The sequence below is a fragment of the Oncorhynchus gorbuscha genome, linkage group LG24, assembly GCF_021184085.1.
Source record: "Oncorhynchus gorbuscha isolate QuinsamMale2020 ecotype Even-year linkage group LG24, OgorEven_v1.0, whole genome shotgun sequence".
Classification (NCBI taxonomy): domain Eukaryota; kingdom Metazoa; phylum Chordata; class Actinopteri; order Salmoniformes; family Salmonidae; genus Oncorhynchus; species Oncorhynchus gorbuscha.
In genome coordinates, this window is record NC_060196.1 from 38,433,170 (window position 1) to 38,458,889 (window position 25,720).

General features: G+C 43.4%; 1 protein-coding gene across 1 annotated transcript in view; it reads right to left on the minus strand.

Moving 5' to 3' along the window:
- Nucleotides 1-10,985: 10,985 nt before the first annotated feature.
- The window catches only part of LOC124012674 (receptor-type tyrosine-protein phosphatase U-like), a 259,461-nt gene continuing 244,726 nt past the window's right edge, over nt 10,986-25,720 (minus strand). The window contains 10 exon segments of the mRNA XM_046326539.1: nt 10,986-12,927; nt 13,241-13,376; nt 15,320-15,477; nt 17,465-17,590; nt 19,402-19,722; nt 20,943-21,092; nt 21,927-22,062; nt 22,735-22,889; nt 23,203-23,319; nt 23,625-23,722. Coding sequence (XP_046182495.1) covers nt 12,847-12,927; nt 13,241-13,376; nt 15,320-15,477; nt 17,465-17,590; nt 19,402-19,722; nt 20,943-21,092; nt 21,927-22,062; nt 22,735-22,889; nt 23,203-23,319; nt 23,625-23,722 — 1,478 coding nt within the window. The 3' untranslated portion in view covers nt 10,986-12,846.

Genomic DNA, 25,720 nt, shown 5'->3' on the forward strand with positions numbered 1-25,720 from the left:
CTCTGATCCCAGATAATAAAATGGTGGAGTGCTAACAGCCATTAGTCTGAAATGAACATGTCCGTATTGATTTCCGTCTCAAATCCCCTTTAATTGCTGGATGTCGTGTTAACTTGACGAGCTGTTAGGAAGATAAACCAGGGGGGGAAGGAAGGGAGGGAGGTGTCCTACAGAGCTTTGTCAATCAGTGCTAACACGCATGCACGCACATACACACACATACAAACACATAGTCATTCCTATTGGCAGCCTCATTACAACAGGGTAGGAGAATTAAAACACGTGAACATGAGCTGTTGTCTATGAAGTGTCAGGAACATTGGCTCAACTAGATTGTTGATGGACATAGAGTAGCCTAACCCAATCCCGGCTGATTAGGAGGTGAATAGTCACCTCTATCTCTGTCCTTCTTTCCCTGGCTTTCTCCATTTTTTCTCTCTCTCTTTCTTTCTCTCTCTCATTCCCTCCCTCTGTCTCGCTATCTCTTCTCTCGGGATGTTATGAAGCAGTGTTATCATGCAGCAACTGTTACCATGGCCCATTACAGACCACTTTAAGAAGGCTTTGAGCCATAAAATACCTTTCTCACACCACATCATCCAGACTATTAATCACACACAGCCTCTGTATATAAACACAAGGTCTTTCCACAGGCTAAGGTTCATATTTTCAGTTCATGTGGGAATAATACACTAAATGGCAGACACACACACACACACACACACACACACACACACACACACACACACACACACACACACACACACACACACACACACACACACACACACACACACACACACACACACACACACACACACACACACACACACACACACACACACACACACACACACACACACACACACGGTGACTTCAGTCTGGTCATGTTTGAGATGCCTTCTGCATTGGCAGTTCATGGTTGATTCATCTTAAGCCTAGAGGATAAGTGGAAGTAGAGGCCCTCTCTTTGTGTTACTGTGTTCTTCTATTCTTTTGCTCTTTCCTTATATCGACATACACACCCCAGTCCGGTGTCTCAGTGTCTGGTAGCAGAGAAGCTTTATGCTTTCACAAGACTGCATAAAAGTCAAAGCAGTCTGATCATGTAGCAGTGTGTCGTGAGAGGCTCCCTATTATATTATACAGTCAACCTCACGGAGGTCCCTCTCATGGGCCTTTATTAGACTTCTGTGAAAGTGCACACACACACACACACACACACACACACACACACACACACACACACACACACACACACACACACACACACACACACACACACACACACACACACACACACACACACACACACACACACACACACACACACACACACACACACACACACACACACACACACACACACACAATCTGTCTGAAAACATTGAAACGTTGAAACATCTTTACTAAATGACTGTATGTTTCTTGTTTATCAATGAGTGGGAACATTTTATCCTCAGGTTAACCACGTGCGCACTCTATGTCTCTGCTAGGTGATTGGCTATCGATTTTACGTCTCGGTTTTAGATTGGGCCAGGGCTGCTCTGGTAACTGCAGAACAGAGATAGAAGAGAGGATGAAGGAGGAGAAGAAGAGGACGGTACTGGTGTCATTTCATTACCAGGACCATTAGAGAGAGGAAATAATCACAGCACACATTCTGTTTCTAGGTGGGAAGGTTTTGTAGGGCAACGGTTCTCTTACTTTCATAACTCTAATTGATTATGATGATATCTTGTAAATGTATGGCCCTGTGGTGTCATAACGTATGCTGGACACTGTGTACCATGCTCCCATTGTACTTGTGTAACTAAATTGTGCAGCAGACAAATGAAAACTAGCTCCTGTGCTCACATGACTGTGTTATGTTGGTGGTGCCTAAGGCCCACACAGAGTTAGGGGGGGGGGGACTTTCCAGTTCCCTTCCGCTTCCGCTTGAAATTTGCTGAAAAAGGTCCTGAAATTACAGGAGCTTGTCTCTTTAAAATGAGTGTAAAGGGCGGTTTAGCACTATGACGGAAAATGAAGTGGGAGGCGGTTAATGGTCGGACCGCTAGTTGCGCCACACTTTCCCAAACCATCTTGCTGTTCAATGTGTGCATGGATGTTTAAACTGCTGTGCTTTGTGTTTCATGTTGTAAATGTGTCTGTTACTACATGTTTGCCCAGGTCTCTCCTGTAAAAGAGATGGTGACATGAAATACAAAGATATTCTATTTAGAACTACTGTATGTTCCGTTACAAAATGAGACGGCTTTATGGAGCAAGGGGTCTGCAATGTAACCACAATGTTACAGTGCCGTATTATTATTATGACTGACACTATCTCAGATCAGTTCATGGAGAGGTCTGTATTCTAATGGGATGGACACGTGTTCAACATCGCAGTTTCCTTAGGTAAACCTTTTAAATGCTTTGTGAAACTGTCCTGATGCTATCAGGATACCTAAAGTGGTAGAGCCATAGTTTATATAGTGCTTTGAAATACTGTCCATTAACAAATGCCTAACAATACCTGGTAATTCACTCAGTTTATGGTGAGTTGTCTGTGTTCTCCTCTATTCACTTGGAATTGAATAGGGAGAATAACGGGAGAAATGAACCAACTAGACACAGAGGTTGTATAGACAGCTGCAATGAATTATGTTACCTTGGCTTGGTCCTCTTCAGCCGCTTCGCTATCATTCTCGAGGATGAGGACGAGGGGGCCTCTTTCTCTCTCTGTGCACACTGACTGTTCAGTCCTTCAGAGGCTCTCTCATCCCCTCTCCCCTCCTCTCTCCTACGCTCTCGACTCCTCCCTTCCTCTCCTCGATGTCAGTGGCATACTCAAATCAAAAGAAAGTCAGAGAGAACCAGTCCTTTCATCTACTGTAGAGTAAAGACGACCAGAACATGGCTCAGAAATATAGATAAATATTAAGAGTCATCCTTTGTACTCTATCACCACAGTGGTGACCCTCCCCTCTCCCCTCCTGTAGAGCATAGGCTGTATTACAGAGATAATAATACATCATCTGACTTACAAACCGTGTGGTTTGTATCCTGGATGCTGATTGGACGAGCAGGGTTCCAAGCCGAACCTTTAGCAGACACCTATGCCTGCTAAAGGTTCCATCTGAAAATGATCGCTGCGCCTCCATAAGAATATCATGTTCATGTTGCTGTCCTAATCATCTGTTGTATTTATCTCAACTCGAACATGATTTCCCCTTGCTTCCAGCCTAGCAGTTAGTTTGGTACAGTGGAGGTTAATATAAGCCGTCTGCCTGTCTGGCCTAGGAAGATTTAGTTCACTTTTGAAATCCGAACTCCCCTGTAGAGAGGGAGTGAACGATGTACACTGCACGGACTAGACCATTTTTTGTATGCCAGGCAAAATCATGCATCATCATTGTTATCATGGATGTATCCTAGTAAATTGCAATAGAAGAAAAGCTAAAATAAGCCATCTAAAAGCAAAACCAAATTCCAATGGAAAAACATATTTTACTTTAGTTGTCATCTAAACGTATTGTCAATAGGACTAAATCAAATCAAACTTTATTTAAAGTGCATTTTAAATTTGATTAGATTTAGTCTTATTCTTTAACAAACTGGATATCGAATTGTCTTATTGCGTCATCACATAGCACGGCCTCTTGTGCCTTATTGCTTAAGGAAACACTAATGTAGTATTCCTCTAAAACATCAACCATGACAGTATGTGATGGCATAAGACAGAAAAACACAAATAAACAGTAGGTGACAACCAGGGGTGTCGGATTATAACACAGAAATATAAACAGGCAAGGGTGTCAGATTATAACACAGAAAGACAAACAGCCAGGGGTGTTGGATTATAACACAGAAAGGCAAACAGCCAGGGGTGTCAGATTATAACACAGAAAGACAAACAGCCAGGGGTGTCGGATTATAACACAGAAGACAAACAGCCAGGGGTGTCAGATTACAACACAGAAAGACAAACAGCCAGGGGTGTTGGATTATAACACAGAAAGACAAACATCCAGGGGTGTCAGATTAAAACACAGAAAGGCAAACAGCCAGGGGTGTCATATTATATAACACAGAAAGACAAACAGCCAGGGGTGTCAGATTATAACACAGAAAGACAAACAGCCAGGGGTGTCAGATTATAACACAGAAAGACAAACAGCCAGGGGTGTCAGATTATAACACAGAAAGACAAACAGCCAGGGGTGTCAGATTATAACACAGAAAGACAAACAGCCAGGGGTGTCAGATTATAACACAGAAAGACAAACAGCCATGGGTGTCAGATTATAACACAGAAAGACAAACAGCCAGGGGTGTCAGATTATAACACAGAAAGACAAACAGCCAGGGGTGTCAGATTATAACACAGAAAGACAAACAGCCAGGGGTGTCAGATTATAACACAGAAAGACAAACAGCCAGGGGTGTCAGATTATAACACAGAAAGACAAACAGCCAGGGGTGTCAGATTATAACACAGAAAGACAAACAGCCAGGGTACAGAGCAACCCACTATAAACAGTGCAGTCTGCTCAGTCAAAAAGCATTAGATGCCCTTTCTAAACCAGAAGACAGCATTGACAGAGTTACATAAGCATTGAGCAAAGAGAGATACAATATAATATATTCAGCACTAAATTAAGATTGATGGGGCATATAGAGGAAGTGAACTTCTGTCAAAGACAGTGAACCTACTTGTCTACTCTTTCGAGATGGAAAGAACCAGTCTGGTAATAATAAACAACACCTGATAATTCCAGGTAAAAACATGAAGCTGACTGTAAAGAGAGAGAGAGAGAGAGAGAGAGAGAGAGAGAGAGAGAGAGAGAGAGAGAGAGAGAGAGAGAGAGAGAGAGAGAGAGAGAGAGAGAGAGAGAGAGAGAGAGGGAGAGAGGGAGAGAGAGAGAGAGAGAGAGAGAGAGAGAGAGAGAGAGAGAGAGAGATTAACGAATAGGAGTAGTAGTGTCCCATGCGTTGCTTCTGTACTGTGAGGAGTGTTCAGATGCCAGCCAGGTCAGTTAACTCATGTGTTGTGAGGGAATGGTGTGTACTAGGCTAGTATAACTAATCACACTGAGAAACAGGCAGGTCACCCCCCCCACCACCACCACAGAGTTCCAGGCAAAGCTCTCCATCAGAGAGACAGAGACAGAAGAAGAGGCAAGAGAGAAAGAGAGAGATATAGCAAGAGAAAGAGAGAGACTGATGGATGGATGGGGATGCAGAGCCTTGTGAACTGCAGAGCACTGGAATAACACAGATCCATTATCGAGTGGCCCTCAGCCATCATCTCATCCCATCTTCTTTCCTTTTTGATTTCTTCCTTCTTCCTCTTTCCGGTCTTCATAGCTTATACCACAGGAAAGAACACCATTAAATGTCATATTTTCCATCGCTGTCCCTTTAGATGTCCTCACGGCCTTGAGCTACCATCGCTGGTGGAGAGATACATTTACCACACGACAGATTTGTCATTAGGAAGTGATACCTTCATGGAGGTTCAATCACCTGCTCTTGGCGTAATCGATGATCCTCGCTATATGAATAAGATGTTTTCCTAAAAGTTGCTTTTTAATTGTTTCTAGAATACCATTTATAAGTTGTCCTCCACAGAGCTGTATAGATGTCATATTATCAGAGAGAATAAATGCATGGTGTATAATCTCAATGAATGTACGGGTTTCATCATGTGAAGAGCAATTTGATTTTAATGTGTTGTTTTAATGTGATGTTTTAATGTGAAATAAAGTCACGCTAAATATAAGAAGATGAATTCACACTGGGACACACACACACACTGTGACACACACACACACACACACACTGTGAAACACTATGAGACACACACTGCGATACACACACAAAGAGATCTCCACACGCCTCCAGTGTTAGAACGAGGAGAGTATTAATAGATTAATGTGTCTATCCACTCCGCTGCATGACGGGATCCATTTAAAACCGACAGGCCTTTAGACAGGGACAGTGGGGAAGAGGATAAGAGCTCTATGTGCGGTAGCAGCAGCAGTAGCAGAAGTAGTAGCAGCAGTAGCACTGCATGCCATTGCATTCACCATCTTGGATGCTTTTCCAAGATGTCGCCACACACACAAAAACACACACACCAAAATGCTGCCACTCTGCCAGGGGCGCCAGGCCAGGACCAGCTGCATACGCACTCAAGTAAAATCCTGGCCGAACCGAAACACACACAAGCCACGCTGTCATCACTAAAACCCTGGCCGGCTGGAAAGCTCTGGAAAACCCAAAACATTCTGTGACATTTGAGAAGTCTGACTATGACAGGGAACTGTGTAGGAGCTATAAGGGGCCACTCTGGTGCCGGGGCCCAAGGAGTGGTGTGTGTGTGTGAGCTGCAGTGTGGCAGGCATCGTGCTTCTCCTAAGACCATCTGTCTCCTCAAATCAACAAGTTGGACATGTGCGCCAAAGAATTCAGTTTCAGAAGTATTTAGCATTGGCTCACAGTACTGGCTCTGTCTGGCGCTGAGTACCAGCTCAGTTCCTACCAGTAAACCAGCAAATGTATGAAGAGGCACAGACACAAGTCTGCTAAGATGTATGACCTAACAGGGATCCATCATATGTGACAGTTAAAATACAACATAAATAGTATGAAAAACAAGACAGGTAATAGTCTATTGAAGATATCCAGGTGAGTGTCTCACCTGCTATCTGTGCCCCTTTTGATAGCCTGTCTCTTCCTCATTCACCCAGCAACAAAGGAGCCTGGGCGCAACCACAACGATAGACACTGCCTGAGCATTCGGGTAGGCCTGGAGAGAGAGAGAGGGAGAGAGAAAGAGAGAAAGGAGGAGAAAATTGAGAGAACGATGGAGATCCCAGGAGATGCGTGTTTTTCTGTCCAGGAAAAGAAACAACACAATGGCAGAACCATCTCCAGGTGTGTGTAATCGGACACAAACAGATGCAGAGAGAATCGTTTTGTCTGCATGGAACCTGTTTCTCTCAACACAATGGGAATTTTGTTATATACCCATCATTCAATTTCATACACTCATTCATACTGCAGGCATCCAACAGTAACAACAATCACCTCCACTGTAAGACTCCCTTGTGGAAAGTCAGTAGCCTACCACGCACACACACACACACACACACACACACACACACACACACACACACACACACACACACACACACACACACACACACACACACACACACACACACACACACACACACACACACACACACACACACACACACACACACACACACACACACACACACACCAACCCAGTGTTTCTCAACCCAATCCTCTGGGATCACCCGCCGTTTGACATATTTTCCGTGATTTCAACATTAACAACATTCCCTAACCTGGTGGCCCGAGAGAACGCCTGTTACCACTAGGTAGGCTCAGAAGAAATGTTGAAATTGTTTTCCTTTAGACCGAGACATAATCCTTTGTTGATCATTTCCACGCTATAAATTGTTCTGCCATCTATGCATTTCCACTCCGTTATAGAGAGGGGAGGGAGGAGAGATATAAAGAGATATATAGAGAAGGGCTCTATTATAACAAACTAAGTGCAGGCGGTGGCGCTGTAGGTTCAGGGGTGTGTCATAAATATCTTTGCTATTTTCACTATCACAATTATCGGCGCACTTGTTGGCGTTGGCGCGAAAGGGCTGGGTTTTGATGAATACACAAGTTGTGAGTGTGTCGATGCTTGCCCCCTCACTGGCCAATCAGAACGTACTCCAAGGCGAAATATGTGGTTGCATCAAATTGTGTATTTAGGGTCTTTTATGGATTGCCTTGGAATCATCTCCAATTCTAATGTTCGTCCATTATAGTTTGCTGAACGGCTTACGGAAACAAAATGACAGAATGTAGACCTATCTTTGCTAAATACTTTTAACTTGAACCCATTTACGGTCCACATTGTTCTAAGTAATTGAATGTCTTCAATAGCATTCACACTGATATAGGGGCTAGGGCCTACCGTAAATGACATGATGGCTGAGCATTGACATGCCAAACATTGTCAATAATCAAGATAACATTAATTATTGATAAGGCCTAAAAAGAGAACAAATCATTCTAAAGAAATTATAAACAAAACGAAACAACAACTTGTTTTAAAAAGGATATGTCACACTTACAGGCACCAGACTATGGAGGGTTTTACGCACATCTAAACTTTTCACAGTAGCTGGACAAAGATCCAATAGAAATAGAAAGGGAGAATGTCCACTTGCCGTTATACTGCTCCCAAATACGCCTATGTTGTGTGAACATAATCAAACCATTTTACAGATCAGATCGCATTCCCGCATCTCCAGAAGTTGTATTGCAAGTGTACCACGGACGTTGTCAGCATAAAACCAGGAAGATTAATTGTTTTAATAAGTTCACCGAAAAACAAGCAATCTTTTTTTTAGAACAACAACAAAAAGTACATGTCAAATGTAATGACATCATAAAATCTGCAGGATAAACAACACAGGCATTGCTGTTGAACCAGCCTTCGTTACAGTAGGCCTAAGGGAGAGCTTGGGTTTTGAACATATGAAAACAGAAAACGAGCCATTTTTACAGGTTACAAACGCCCTAAATACGAGGTTCCCCCGAGGTTCTCTCGTTTCATGACGGACACGGACACGGGGGGTTTTACGGATGTCCGAAACAGGACCTGCATGGCTAAAATAATGCAGGCCTGCCTACTATGCATGGATAAAAAGTGAACGTCAGCTCACTGTTTTACTCCTCTTGATATTTTATTAAAGCGTTGGTTATTTAGATGTATTTACAAGCGGTCTCAGGAGCCAAAACCATTTGACAGTATTTACTACTTCGTGATTGCAATGGGTAGACAAAAAAAAAGCCTTAATTGAGATGAGGGGAGGCTATGCTTGCTTTTTAATGAAATTAAACCATATGGAAAAAAAACATAAATTTGTATGTTTCTAAATACAAAGTACAACGGCAGTGTAGCCTAGTGGTTAAAAAGTTGGACTCGTAACCGAAAGTTTGCAAGTTCAAATCCCTGAGCTGACAAGGTAATATTCTGTTGTTCTGCCCCTGAACAGGCAGTTAACCCACTGTTCCTAGGCTGTCATTGACAATGAGAATTTGTTCATAACTGACTTGCCTAGTTAAATAAAGGTGAAAAAACATTAGCCTGCTCTTGACCCATTCGCATATGGGCAGTTTGCATTTCTGCTGTCAAGATTCATGCTGTGACCAACTGTGTTACTGCTAAAACCAGCTTTTGGTTGGTCTTAAATATCCCTATCAGAGCTGTCTGAAATTAACACTTTGGATCATGTTTTTAAGAACACACCTCAAGCGAGTTGATATAAGCAAGGTAAATTGCTTTAGGGCTGGAAAATTCCACTCCTCCAGTTTCTACATGACAGAATTGCAAACTAACATACGTCTGACACTAGCACTGCCTTAACGCCAGCCAAAAATAGAGACCTAACATGCTGACCAGACAAGTCACGTGCACCGCCAAAATAAATTTAGAGATCCATGTTATTCAATTATTGCATCCACTTGCGTCTGCGTTGCCAAGGGTTGAAATAGAAATCAGTTCTATTTCTGACGCAGATCTTGCTGAAAGTCATGCCTCTCCCATCTCCTCATTGGTTTAAAGAAGCAGGTACCCACGTGCCATCTTCTCATTGGTTATACCCATGTGGGTGATTGAAAGACATACTTTGTTGCCGGTTGTAGTGGTAATACTATGAAAGTTTAGTTGCCAATCACCATATAAGTTCAAAGATGAAAAAGCCTGGAAGGAGGACAGATGACTAGAAATGATCCGGTTGACCATTTTATGTGTGGATTAATTGTCGGAGAAGAGGACCTATTTCAGGTAAAATAACAACTCAGTGTTTATATCCCAGGACAAATTAGCTAGCAACACCTAGCTAGCTAAATTGCCATACATGTTTAATGCTTTTCGACCTGTCCCCAAATTAATGTAATTGGTTCAGAGTTTGTTTTGATATTTTAACCTGCGTGTCGTGATCGCATTTGGTGTGGGGGGACAAAAGGAATGTATGCACGATGGCGCACGATGGTGCACGCACACAGCCGGTTTTGGTTCCGTGTAAGGCAGAGGTCAATGGACAGACAAGGCAGAGGTCGATGGACAGACAAGGCAGAGGTCAATGGACAGACAAGGCAGAGGTCGACGGACAGACAAGGCAGAGGTCAATGGACAGACAAGGCAGAGGTCGATGGACAGACAAGGCAGAGGTCAATGGACAGACAAGGCAGAGGTCGATGGACAGACAAGGCAGAGGTCAATGGACAGACAAGGCAGAGGTCGATGGACAGACAAGGCAGAGGTCGATGGAAAGACAAGGCAGAGGTCGATGGACAGACAAGGCAGAGGTCAATGGACAGACAAGGCAGAGGTCGATGGACAGACTGAAGATAGAGGGGTGAGATGTTCCATCGTCAAGACTTATCAGGACCTTATGAAAATGAAATGAAATGCAACCAATGTTCTTGTTGGACCTCTCTATGATGTATGAGTTGGTGAGGTACGGTGGGCTACCTGTCGCTCTATCTGCCCTGTCTCTCTCTCTCTCTATTTGAGGTGGGATGGTGTGTAGACTGGATCAATAAATTCATCAGGCTCCTTCAATTAGAGCTCTGTAGCAGAACCAGCTAGTCAGCTAGTCAGTCTGGTTACATGATAACACCAGATCATTAATGCTACACTTCATTAAATGATAAGGGTAAATTAAACTACAGGTCAACAGGAAAGACTAGGGTTCTTGTTTAACAAGCACATTGTAAAAGTGTGTGTGTGTGTGTGTGTTTTAAGATGCTTCCTGCAAGAAAGTGATAGCCAAAGATAATTGAAGTGCATGAAAGGGTGAGGCTAAAATCACATAAAAACTAAATGCATTGCTTAGTCTGTCATTCCAAGTGTCTAAACATTTCCTAAAAACCTATAAAGTGCATGAATCATGTGATATTACCAACATCATAATAGTTTATTTATTTTCATTTATACACAATTATAAAATAAAACATTGAATGAATAAATACAAATGCAAAAAGCAACTAATTTCGGCAAACTGATCACGTTTGTTCCCACAGCTAGAGACAAATCATGTCATTTTTTTTGTTACATTACTATCTCTGGGGTTCTCGCATAGGGTTGCAAAATTAGGTAACTTCCCTGAACGTCCCAGGTTTCCTGAAATCCCAGTAGTAAGATTCCAAGTCATAAGTGTCGCAGTTGGGAGATTCCCTTCTTGCTTATTTCATTTCAGGATAAATCTGTGGATTTTGGAAAGCTACTGTAATTTTGCAACCCCAGTCTCTGGTAGCAGTGGGGACGGTCCCCTGAAGCAGACTGGGTCACAAACTGCAATGGAAACACTAACAACTGACTGGCATGCAGGTGCTCAAGTGGTCCTCATTTATAGCAGACATATCTCATTACAAATATGGAGTAATATGTCACCAGAAATTACATAAGTACTATGTCAAATTGGGTGACATAAACCTAGAATGTAATGTATAGCAGACATATCTCATTACAAATATGGAGTAATATGTCACCAGAAGTGACATAAAAGTAATTGGATGGCATACCATTACAATGGTTAAACGTCACTATTTTGACATTATTCGAATGAGACCATGTTGTTCATAGACAAAATAGAATGAATTGGCACAGAGTTAAGACAACAAACATCTAGAAACATCTGGAAAACAATCTATTTACACATACAATAAATAATAAACCAGATAGGTCCTTTCTGTACAGTAGGACCATAGGATCGATGCACCAAACATCATTTCAGTGTCATTTTCTTTGTAAACTTCTTCTTCAGCCTCACCAGAGAAAACACCAGTGTACAGTAACAACATCGGATGTTCACCAACAGTAGATCATTGCATCATTTACAAGATCATTATACGTATTACAAAACAAACACACAAAATCACCTAATAGTTGACATATTTTATCTGCTGCAGTTGTGACATCATTGTCTTGTTGTTATACTTCAGCTTTTGTGTTTTTCGATGTTGTTGTTATTGTTGTCATTGACATAATAAAATAAGGCAGGAAGTTGCAGACCTTTGAGTATACCACCAGTGCTCAGGTGACCAGAAATACGTCCAATGAGAAGAGGACGATCCTGCCCATTTCCTTGTCCTCTTCCTTGTGTTTGGCAGATAGTATGTGGCACCGAACAGAAGAGCAACTTACAGATGGGATAAGAATGCAGGGGAAAGGAAAAGAGTACATTATACGACAGGTAGAAGGTAGAAGCATGTCCCATCATCTCTCTCGGTCTCCCTCTCTTTCGCTCTCATAGTTTTTTTGTCCAGGTCCGTTATGGCAGCAGATACACTGATCACCCAGACCTGGGGGGGAAGAGACGAGAGGGAAGCAGAGCAGGAACTTGGCTAGACCCAGGCTGTAGACCCAAGAGAAAACCCAGGACGGGGTGGTGTGGACCAGGTCGGACTCAGGCAGCGGACTGAGTCCCAGGCCTCTATCCCTACACTCCTTCTAGGGTTGAGAAGGTCTGATAAATCTGTGCTAGATGTAGAAGTGTAGAGAGAGAAGCAGAGCAGTGTGGACTCAGGCCCAGATCCAGGCCCAAGCTGTGGACTCAGGCTAGGACCAGGCTGGGAAGCCCAGGTAATGTGGACCCAGGCTGAGATCCAGGCTAGGTCCAGGACTCCACTCCATTTCTTCTGGGCCTGAGCTGATCTGGGATCAGTGCTATCTCACTTCTATCTCACTCAGGCAGTCCAAGGCGTCCAGGTACTCCACTCTATCTACCCTGAGCCTTAGCTGATCTGGGATCAGTGCTATCTCACTTCTATCTCACTCAGGCAGTCCAAGGCGTCCAGGTACTCCAAGGCCAGGTCATAGCAGAACCGGTACTGCTCCTGAAAACAACACAGGTGTCAACATTCCTCTACATGCTGTGTTTCTGTACAGCACTTTCAGATATCAGCTGATGTAAGAAGGGCTACATAAATACATTTGATTTGATTTGATACCTGGATTCTTTGCTATAGATTAAAGCTTGAATTCAATCGATCAGCGATCTGTATTTGAGTGTGTAAATATTGTAAACCACTGCAAGTTTGACTGAACTGAGCCTTAAGACATGTGAACTCCTGTCCACCGTATTAGATCGCCTTACCAAAATAGGTTCTAAAAAGGGCCTTCCCTGGTTAAACCAAGGTTATTACTTGCCATGGTCTCCACCATGTTGGGTTTGGAGTTGCGTAGCGTCTTGGCAGCATAGAAGACATCCACCAGGCTGTGATGACGGATCATCTCTAGCAGCATGGTACAAGCACAGAACGTACCGCTCCTACCACCACCGTTACTGTTACACACACAGGGAGAAACACAGTACGTGGGTCAGTGCCTAGGAATCATTATGTATACACTTTCTGACCACTGAGAGACTAGCCTGTGTTGCGAAATGTGTCAGAATAAGTCAGATTGCAAAACCGGGGTATATGGTGCAGAAACAGCTACAGACACGGACACATGCCCATAGAGAGATAAATATAGCGAAACAAACACAGACACAGACACATACAGAGAGACAGTAACTGACACTACATCAGTGTGAGGCACATCCCTAGGATACAGGGCAGAGACGGAGGCTGAAGGTGTTACGGGGAAAGCCATAAAGTGAAATGGCACAGCTCAGTCAGACTCGGATCAAGGTGGCTGTCAGAAAAACAGCAATGCGGAGAACTTTGAAGACTTGCAGACTGGCATCTGAGGAATGTTCTCATTAAATCCATAAACGTGGAAGTACATCTAATACAGGGCTGCGTCTCAAATGGAGCCCTATTGCCTATGATAGTGCACTACTTTTGACCAGGCCCCATAGAGCTCTGGTCCAAAATAGTGCACTATATGTGGCACAGGGTGCCATTTGGGACACATGCTTAGCATGTGGACCCCAGAGCCCAATCCAGGCCGGATAGATATGTAGTGAAGCTGAAGTTTAGGAGAGGCTGGGGAACTGGAGCCTAGCCTTTTTTTTACGGTAATTATGAAAACTGTTCTGGTAAATAGGAGTGTAGTAGTGAACACTTGGGGGTTGACGTTTTATCCTGCCTCATTTAACACTACACACAGGCAGGCTAAGTGCTTTAAGTAGAGAGTATTAGTTCAAAAACATGTGCTTTTGATGGTTGTTAAACTAGCAAGTGGGACCGGAACCAACATAACTCAATCTACTGAAGCAAGGCGTGACCTCTGATTATAATTTTTTCTCAATCTCAATCAATCTGTTTGGATCTGTGTTGAAAAGTATCTATACTGTAGCAGAACAGCAATGATCAAATAAACATAGAGGACTTCTGATCATTTTCTTACCTTAGTACATGCTGTTCTGATTGGTTACAATTATGATTGGTTACAATATTACAGACATGCAGAGACACAGAGAATGAAGTTGGGTTACTTCTGATTAACTTTGGGTTACTCATTAGCCGTGTTGGGGTCGTTACTCAAAAAAAAGTAATATATACGCTATTAACTGTTACTTCTTTCAACAATAACAAATTCATTTACTTATTACTCCCTGAGAAAAAAAAGGTTACATTACTCGTTATAATACTTTGGCGTTACACCCCAAAACGTTGCACATCCTCACTCAAAGTAAACTGTCATCTGTCTGAAAGACAGGGATTCTTACGTGGGTAACAGTCTAATATTATTACGTGCATTTTACTAGGAATAATATTTGATTGGGAGATTTAAAAGACTTGGTTGCGTTAATCTTTTTGCAAGCAATTGTGTTCTTTTGATGAATATTATTAGCAATTTTGAAGGTATACTTTAGTTTTTCTGACTGTACTTGTGTTTTGAGAAGGCCACTACATTTTGAAAACGTACTTACTGTTTTACAAAAAGCCACAGAGTTCTGTCTTGCAAACTCTATTTTCAAAATGTACAACATTGTTCCAAAAAAAATGCTTGTACGCGATTATCCAACAAGATGGATGCAACATGCTTTCTGCACAGTATGATCACAACAGGAGTCAACAAGAGCCAATGGCGCCTTCAATGTGAAATTGGGTTTTGTTTGTATACGTTCCCTATGGCCCGAGGATCAATCCGACCAGAGCGCAGCTGTAAACGTCTTAAGCCAACTTCCTCAACGTTTTTTTACAGAGATCACGATCGCTAAAATCAATCGCAATGTACTGGTCATTTGAATCATTTCTGTGTATCCTATCTGCAAACTAAACTTCCCTAAGGGATGATAAAAATTGATGAGCAAAATGGTGGACAGTGGTAACTCACAGACAGTGGACGATGGTACGTCCCTCTCCACACTCCCTCTGCCAGTTGTGGACCTGGGCCAGGAGGCTGAGGAAAGCCTTCCTAGAGTCTGGGACGTCACGGTATGGAGACCAGCGCAGGAACTGGAAATGACGAACCACCAGCTGACCTTCCTGGAGCTGGGGGGAGAGAGCGAGAGAGAGCGACAGAGAGAGAGAGAGACAGAGACAGAGACAGAGACAGAGACAGAGACAGAGACAGAGAGAGAAAGGAGAGAAACGGACAATGCTAATATTGTGTTGTAGACATGTATGGCATCCTATAATGGACATCTCTAACCCAGAAGGAAACTGGTAGAAATGGGAAAGACCTGCCACCATTCCCCTTGGGGACAAGGCTTAAAATCACACACAGAAGAAGGTATAAGTTTAGTTTTTGCTAATGGAAAACTGCAGTACCCCGATCGGCCTTCAACTTGAGTTATTCAATGAGATGGGGCAGCACTGAGCTAGCCTGCAACATCACTTCCTGGAGTTGCTCAAACTGCAAATGTTATGTCTCCATGAGACACAATTTTAACTGACTTAATTTGACTTCAATGAGCTATTGAGTCTTCACATAGGAATACATGGTGTCACGTGATTGATTGCATTGTCCATTCACATATACAGTCATTAACTTGTACAAAGTGTATTAATACCATTTGTGAATTTGAAATGTGTTTTTTGCATATCCCAACTCCCTCTGAGACACCATGGGAGAGTGAGTTCACGGCCAGGGTCAGCCATTATCAACAGCAACCCTGCAGAAATTCTGGTTACGTGCCTTGCTCAAGGGCACATTCGAACTAGCAACCTTTCGGTTACTTGCCCAACACGGTTACTTGCCCAACATGCTGCCCATAGATTAAATGTTCTACTGTGAGATGGAAACATTGCTGAGAAAGTGTATACCATCCTCCCTCCCTGTTCCTGTTGCTGGACAGATCTGATTGGTAGGATCAGTGGGATCCTGTGAAGAGGCAGTAGGGATCGTTTCTGAGAGTTGCCTTCCCCTCCTCCCTCCTCATGGGGAGACTGGGGGTGACACTGAGGGGGACAGGGCTCTGTCGGGGTGACAGAGGGCTGACAGGAGGGTGCGGCAGGCGGAGGAGGGGAGGTGCTAGGGGGAGGCAAAGAGAGAGACTAGGGACGCTATACCTGACAGGTGGTTAGAAGGGAGAGGTTGGGAGAGCAAGGCAGGGAGACTAGCTGACAAGGGGGTGAGGAGGGGGAGGTAGGGAGACTAGCTGACAAGAGGAGTTGTTTTGCTGGAGGCTAATAGAGGAACACCTGGGTGGTGAAAGGTGGATGAGCTCAGAGAGTGGTGTTGGGAAGTGCCTGTCTGATCAACGCTGGGAGACTAAGCTAGTCACAATCAAGAAGACAACATGCAGTCAACGGCTAGGAGGGAAGCACATCGCTATAGGATACAGCACACACAGATATAGACACACACACACACACACACACACACACACACACACACACACACACACACACACACACACACACACACACACACACACACACACACACACACACACACACACACACACACACACACACACACACACACACACACACACACACACACACACACACACACACACGCACACACATGCAGACATACATACAGACCACAACGCACCATTTACAATGATTTAACAGGCATTGAAAAGGCTGACAATTTGATCATTTCATCATTACGCTGTCAAAAATACACTTTAGGTCATTGACAATAATTGTAAAGTGTATGGTGACTAATACATGCCTCATCTCACATATTCAGTAGACCGACTACGAATATAAAAGGGGCCATTAGGCTTTCTACTAAATACGCATGAAGAGACAGTGGGAAAATATGTTTTAAGAACTTGACAAAATTAAAGAGATATGACTAAACTGTCAGACTTGAGTGATGGAACCAGCAGACTGATATCATTTCAAAACTTGACTTTATTCTAACTTTATTATTTGACACGGACAATGCAACATTAATCAACATTTCTTTCCATGAGAAAGATTTAGTCAGCCGTTTAATTTTTGACTGTAGTCCCTTAACTTATCAGAGCACAAAAATGGACTTAGACAGCCAGTCTATCATTGACCACGACTGAAGACCTACCCGCATGATGTTCTGAACCCGGAACAGACGAATGATGACGTCATCATCAGCCGTCATAGACAGGAGCTCCACTGTCATTGGTCCAAACTGCTGCAGCCCAGGCTCTGGCCAGTACTTTAGACATGGCTGAGAGGAGGACAGAGGAAGAGAGAGACAGAGAGAGGGGGGGGGGGAAAGAGGAAGATAACAAGTGATTAGTGGACTATGGAGGCGGAGGAGTGAAATCAAATCATTATGTCACAGAGCAGGATGGCAGAAGTCAATAACAAGACGCCTGAGGATCGACAGGACAGACATTTAGCCAGATCCACAATTATCCAATTATCCAACACATAGCAGCAGTGTTAACTGAATGAGCAGAAAACACTGTCATTACTGAGAACTCTGAGTACAATCAATCACATAGCATAACACACACACCACACAGTTTTACAGCGTTTCACAGCATTTGAATAATTCATCACTCTAAATTATTAACATCCGCCCATTATAAATGAATGCAGTGTGGTCAGGGGGTAACCTCGGCAGTGCCTAGGAGAAATACACATGGAGTCAATCAGGGATTGGTGCACATTGCACACAGACCGGGCCAAGGTCTTCAGTCAATGCAGGTCGCAGCTGCTTCAAAGACTCATTAGCCGAAGGGAGGAACGGAGGGATGGAGACACTGGGGAGTGTAGTGTTAAATTGATAACAGTGTTAGCTGTGACAGCGAGGGGGCTGGAGAGAGGAGCAAGAAGGGAAGGAGGGATAGAGGGAGGGAGACACAGGGGAGTGTAGTGTTAACATGCTAACAGTGTTAGCTGTGACAGGAAGGGGAGGGAAAGGGGAGGTAGGGGGGGCAGGGGAGGAACAAGGTAGCTATAATGTCCACTCACGTTGACAGAGAGTTATTAACGAGGTGACAGGGGGACAGAGGGAGAGATAAATATTTATACACAGAGACAGGTAGCACAGATGACGAGGGTACACTGTTAATCTACTGGTAGAGAGAGAAATGGAGGGAGTGGGGGATGGAAAGAGAGAGGGGAGGAAAAAAGACAGCAAGAAGGATAGTATGGCAGAGACGATACAGGGAGGGGGAACAAGAGACAAGAGAGAGAAGAAGAGAAGAGTAAGGAGAAAGAAAGAAAGAAAGAAAGAAAGAAAGAAAGAAAGAAAGAAAGAAAGAAAGAAAGAAAGAAAGAAAGAAAGAAAGAAAGAAAGAAAGAGAGTGAAAGGTGAAAAAGCGTCTAGGAAGGAGAGGAAGAGTGTGAAGGAGAAAGAGCGAGAGGGAATGAGGGAAGGAGTGAGAGTGGACCAGAGAGAGACAGCCAGTTCTAGATGAGAGCCATGGAGTATACATTGGTCAGGCCACAGTTACAGGTGAAAGATAAGAAGACCACAGACAAAGCCACACATGTGCAAACACACGGGGGAGTACAGAATAATAAGACATTTAATCAAATGTTATTTATTTGTCACATGCTTCGTAAACAACAGGTGTAGACTAACAGTGAAATGCTTATGGACATGGTAATGCCCTGACAAGCAGGCAAAATATGTATCAACTATTAATTAATCTACACAAAGGCAATAAGTCATCTTGCTATTACATGGGATTAGTCAGAGTACAGCTTTGACCAATTGAGTATGAGGATGAGATATTTGATCAGTACCTGATAGCCACAGGGCTCGCTCAGTCAGTCAGTCAGTCAGTCAGTCAGTCAGTCAGTCAGTCAGTCAGTCAGTCTCAGTCAGTCAGTCAGTCAGTCTCAGTCAGTCAGTCAGTCAGTCAGTCAGTCAGTCAGTCAGTCAGTCAGTCAGTCAGTCAGTCAGTCAGTCAGTCAGTCAGTCAGTCAGTCAGTCAGTCAGTCAGTCAGTCAGTCAGTCAACATCATCAATTCATTCCCCTCTTCCTTCCTCCATCCTCTCCCCCTCACCTCCCCTCTTCTCACCCAGGCAGAGTTGGACTGGTTGATCTGGTTGAGCATCACCACCGAGGTACATCCATAGTCATAGACCAGCCTCCAGAAGTCTGCCGTGGTTCCCGGTAACGGGTGAGGTGTGACCACGAAGGCGGCGGGCCGGTGGAAGCTGTCAGTGAGAGCGGCGTTGATGTAGTTGTTGCCCTCGGCAATGCCCTCAGTGGTGACCAGGAAGGCCAGGGCGCGGTCGGGGGGCAGGACGTCCATGCTACGGTTCTTCTCGCGGTTCCTCGGCAACAGGGATACGCTGCACTCCTCCACATCCAGGTGAGGGGTCACAGAGTTCAACGTCTGGAGGAGGGGGTGGAGAGAGATAAAGAAGGAGAGAGGGTGAGATGGAGTGGTACAGACAGGGTCGAAGAGGATGTTGGAGAATAAGAGATGTGGGAATGTGACAGAAATTTGGGAGAGAGAGAAGAGACAAATTGAGAAGAGTGCATTGGTGTTTGTTAGAGAGAGAGTGAGAGACAGAGATAGAGGAACCGAGGCAGACACAGGGAGATAAACAGAGACAGAGAGCGAGGGTGTGCGAGAGAGAGAGAGACAAAGAGAGGGAGAGAGATAGAGTGAGACGAGAGAAAAGAGAAAGACGACAAGGGCATTGAAAATGTACTCAGCTCAAACTGTCTAACTGTCAATATTTGACAACTGCAAATATTTCACTGTCTAATCATCATCCGGCTGAAACTTTAAAACGCATTTAGCATCAGTCAAAAAACCATGAAGGGGCTTAATGGATAAAAACTCATTTAATCGCAAACCACATACATTATGTATAAGCACATTGAGGTTAGAGAAATAAAATTGGAAGGGAAATTAAACTGATTATTTAACTTGCTGTGTATTGTGTTGAATTATAACTCCCTGTTGAATTTGACAGTATGAATGGTGCATTATAATTATGACTATCTTACATTGCATCAGGATTACATCTTGGAGATATGTGTTTAAATTATTATCAGAACCATTGTCCAAAATGTCTCCCTATTCCCTATTTAGTGCATTACTTTTGGCCAGGGCCAAGAGGACTCTAGTCAAAAGTAGTGCATTATACAGGGAAAATGGTGCTATTTGGGATTCACCCTAAATGTCTGATTTCAGTGAAGATATTTCATTCAACTATAATAACCATCATGAATGTATTTAATAGCTCGGTCTGAAAGAGATAAGTAGCTGTAATTATGCATGGCGAAGGTCACTAATGATTTGTGTCAATAAAATGGAAGAAAAGGAAGAGCCATCTAGTCAGATGAACTGAGATCATCTCATACAGAAATGTGACTTTAATTTACAATCTCAGACTGCTGCAATAGACCATGAATTCAGCCAAGGACATGGTACTGTATTGTGCCATGACTAGTGGTTTGGTGAGAGTTAGTAGATCTAAGTTTGCACAATTAATGCTAGTACAATAAAGATTTCCACTGATACAATAAACATCAACCTCAACCATTTTCTTTACAAAATATATATCGAGGACATCGAGACGTAATGGGAAAACGTAGTCTAACCTGGAACTCCTCTCGTAGCTGGGAGGTGTTGCTCTGTGAGTCAACCCTCAGCATCTCCTTATAGGTCAGAGCAAACTCAAGAACAGGTATAGCTGTCTCTCCACACAAACAGGCCTCCAGAATGGCATCATGGATGAACACATACTGCTCCTGAGAGAGAGAGAGAGAGAGAGAGAGAGAGAGAGAGAGAGAGAGAGAGAGAGAGAGAGAGAGAGAGAGAGAGAGAGAGAGAGAGAGAGAGAGAGAGAGAGGAAGCGAGGGAAGGATGGAGGTAGAGAGAGAGAGAGAGGGGGAGCGACAGACAAGATACTGAGATTGAGAAACTATCAAGAAAAGTCTAATATCTTGTTTTGATAATAGGACCATAATTGCTAGCGGTTTGGAGGGAAGTGTAACATTGGGATTTGATTACTGTTGTTAATGTCAATTAATTGTTCAAATGTCAACATTCACCACATCACCATGCCCACAAACAAATGTTGTTTTGCTAACCGCTAATAATAGTAAAAAAATAGGAAAGGAGAGGGCGTTAGAACATACATAAAAAGAGCCAAAAGCCCAAACGCCCAACCCATGCTATATAGCCTACCTAAATATCAGTCTATTCAATGCAATTTGTTTGTACATTTCATTTGACATCTTGGAGTACAAAGAATGTCAGTGACCTAAATTTAAAAGCATCAATGAGGATACATATTTTATTTGATCACATCTCTCCCCAGGTTACATCATAATCTATCTCATTTCCTGATGGATTCCTGGTTGATATAATACCATTTTATAGTATACCATATACAGCGGAGGAGGTCAACCCTCCTCCTCTGGGGCTATGTTTATGCAGGCGTTTGCTTCAACCCCTGTGCTAACATACCTGAAACTAATCAGATAATACATGTGTTTGATTAGGATTGGAGGGAAAACCTGCTAGAGAGTGGCTCTCTAGGGAAGGATTGGGCATACCTGACATATAGAATATATTCTTACCTCTGTCTGTATCATGTTGATGCGTCTGGAGCAGAGGGTCTTGACACAGTTGTAGATGTCAACCACTCCCTCACACTCTGCCATATCCAGCATGACGTCCAGTACGATGTAGCAGCCTGTTCTGCCTGCTCCCATACTGACACATAGAGGAGAGAGGTCAGGGGTAAGAGGTTAGAGGCCAGATCCAGCATGACGTCCAGTACGATGTAGCAGCCTGTTCTGCCTGCTCCCATACTGACACATAGAGGAGAGAGGTCAGGGGTAAGAGGTTAGAGGCCAGATCCAGCATGACTTCAAGTACGATGTAGCAGCCTGTTCTGCCTGCTCTCATACTGACACATAGAGGAGAGAGGTCATGGGTAAGAGGTTAGAGGCCAGATCCAGCATGACGTCCAGTACGATGTAGCAGCCTGTTCTGCCTGCTCCCATACTGACACATAGAGGAGAGAGGTCATGGGTAAGAGGTTAGAGGCCAGATCCAGCATGACTTCCAGTACGATGTAGCAGCCTGTTCTGCCTGCTCTCATACTGACACATAGAGGAGAGAGGTCAGGGGTAAGAGGTTAGAGGCCATATCCAGCATGACGTCCAGTACGATGTAGCAGCCTGTTCTGCCTGCTCCCATACTGACACATAGAGGAGAGAGTACAGGGGTCAATAAGGGGAAGGGGTCAGGACATAAGGTCAGGAGCGAGAGATCTATATAGGCTAAGCTACACCCAAGTCAATAACTATAAAATAAAGTCTAAGACTTTTTTATGCAACACTGCTTCATTCAGACAGGATGTGATGTAAGATGGTCCGTTACCTGCAGTGGACGACCACGGGCCCAGCATCGGGGGGTGTGGAGGCCTTGACCCGGCGTAGGAAGGCCAGCAGGCCTGTGGCGTGGTAGGGAACACCATGCTCTGGCCAGGAGGTGAAGTGGAACTGACATACCTCGTGTTTCGCTGGGTAGCCCCTCTGGAGGGGAGAACACAGAGGGTCTAATCAATATCATGATCAACAGACAGACACATAAAGTTGGCACAGTAGGACATGTATTAAGACATCTTTATTTAAACATGAGGAATAACTCCAAGGACCAATTAACATTAAAATGATTAATTATTTGTTCGATATCAATGCCTCTATAAAGGCTGTGTTCTCAATAAACTGCCTGGCTGAAGAAATGGAGTAAACAAAACACTCTCAAATTGGATGTGATCCCAGGAACCAATGCATTTTCAAATGATGTATAATTTGTTAGACAGAAGGACTTTGACTATTCGCTCACCCGCTCCATAGCAAAGGTGCGGACGGTGTACTCGGCCAGTGTTTCGGTCTTCAGCAGTGTGATCTTGATGTCTCCATAGAGTTCACTGTCCTCGGGCCAATACTTACAGCACTTCATCTGAACACACACAACACACAGAACATTTGGATCTTAAATCAGGGTCTACAGTCGGTTACACTTTAAACCAACATTCAAGAGCAAAATCAATACAATACAGTAGCCCATGACATTCTTCTAACCTTCCTGTTTTCAGTGAGAAAAGGTGGACGACTTCATGGATGTAATCTGGTTGTCATTTCAACCAGTTTTGCTCACTGGGTTGTAGACTTATAATACATAGCTATTTTATTTCACTGGCAGATCTTCTATAGGCCTATGTAAAGAGTGGGCTTTCAAAAGAACCAAAAGGAAGAGTAACCTACCCTGCCCACCTCCACCAGTTTAGTGATCATGACAATACTGAAGCAATTCTCCTGCCACACCATCCTCCAGAAGTCATAGATCATCTCCTGCTTGGGACCTGAGGGGGAGGAGAGGAGGACGAGGACGAGGAGAGGAGAAGGTGGAGGAGGAGGGAAGAAGGCAGGAAAGTATGAGGAGGAAGAGGAGAGGACAATGGGTGGAGAAGGGGGAGGAGGATGACAGGAGGAAGAGGGAAGACAAAAGGAGGTGGAGGGGGGTAGAGGAGGATGAGGACAGGACAAGGAGAGGAGGAGAGGAGGTGGATGAGGAGGAGGAAGGTGGAGGAGGACGAGGACAGGACAAGAAGAGAAGGGAGAGGAGGAGGAGGAAGATGAGGACAAGAAGAGAAGGGAGAGGAGGTGGAGTAGGAGGAAGGGGAGGGGGAGGTGGAGTATAAAAAGCAGGGATAGAGGGAGGAGAAATAGGATCAGAAGTCAGGATAAATAGTAACAATAACCATCAGGGTCGGGTCTGTAGAATCCATGCCAGAGACAAGAGTAACAGTATAATTTAATGAACCATGGCTCTCCACTCCTCTCGTTCCCCTGTCTGCTCTCCTAGCATCTGCTGGAAGACTGTCATTTCAATACACCCACAAATCCACAGCTGTTGTGCAAACAACAAACGTCATCAACATCGAATTTTTCCATTGAGGCTCACCTCAATCACACAAATCTCAGAAATCTCATTCCCACTGGACATGATAGCAGTTTCATTGATTTCATTATACTGTGAGTTTGATTATATCACACGCCTCTATGTCATACCCCTGGTAGAATAATGTGAGGGTGAACAAATACCATGGCTTTTTTTTAAATGAATAATAAAAGTTCAACATTTGCTTTATGAGTAGTTTGTGGGTCTTTCTCCATTCTGACTGTTTTACACTGTTCAATTCAACCCAAAATATGTTTCTGAATTTCCTGCACTCATTTGAGATAAATTCCATTCTGCAGCATAGGGTTGCATGATATGGACTAATAATATAGGCCTTATATTTAACCAAAAATCGCATTTGTGATTTGACTTGCGATTTAGATAAAAACACTTTGGTGAACTGTTGGAATCATGGAAATAGAATGATTTTTCTCATTCTATAGTTAGAATATATTAGTGGGCACTTGAATGAAGTGTTGAAAATGAGTTGTTGTGAAAATGAGTTATTGTGACACTGAAGGAACCAAAGTGTTGATCAGTGTTTCTTAGGGGACCCTATAATCTTTGGCTACATTTAATGTTCTCTTAGCTACTTCATGTAGCGAACATATTCATGCTTCACATATTCCTCATTGATTTAGAAGATACTCTTGCACAAACAACATACTGATTTAGGTCTACACCATCACTGGTATTATCAGGCTGTATAGCTAGTTACGTTTGCTCTTACTCAGTACATTTATTAGCTAACTAGCAATTGGCATTAGCGGCTAAGATGATTTAGCCTCAACTTGCGAAGAAAAGACAAACTAGCCATTTGCAGATGTAAGGAACACAAACTAATAATGTAATTATAGAACACTAGTGGATTTATATTAAGAATGACTTATTACTCATCTCATATGTACATACAGTATTTTATACCATCTATTGCATCTTGCCTATGCCACTCTGCCATTGCGCATCCATATATTTATATGTAGATATTCTTACTCCATTACTTCACTTAGATTTTTTTTGTGTATTATGTAGTTTCTGTGGAATTGTTAGATTACATGTTAGATATTGCTGCATAGTCGGAACTAGAAGCACAAGCATTTCGCTACACTCGCAATAACACCTGCTAACCATGTGCATGTGACCAATACAATTTGATTTGATTTGAGAAGGAAAGTGAAAACAGCATCGTTGTCATCAACATTGTTGCATCTGCTGCATTGACCATGCAGACTGAACGCAAGTGTCTCGTGGTCAAGGAACACCAAATGCACTCTTTGAGTGACAGGGGGCGGAGCTAGGTCTGTGTGGAAAGTGGCACAGAGTGAGAGAGAGAGAGCAGAGAGAGATGACTCAAGTAGCGGAGTAGACTATAAAATGGAGGTTACACACAGCGTATCAC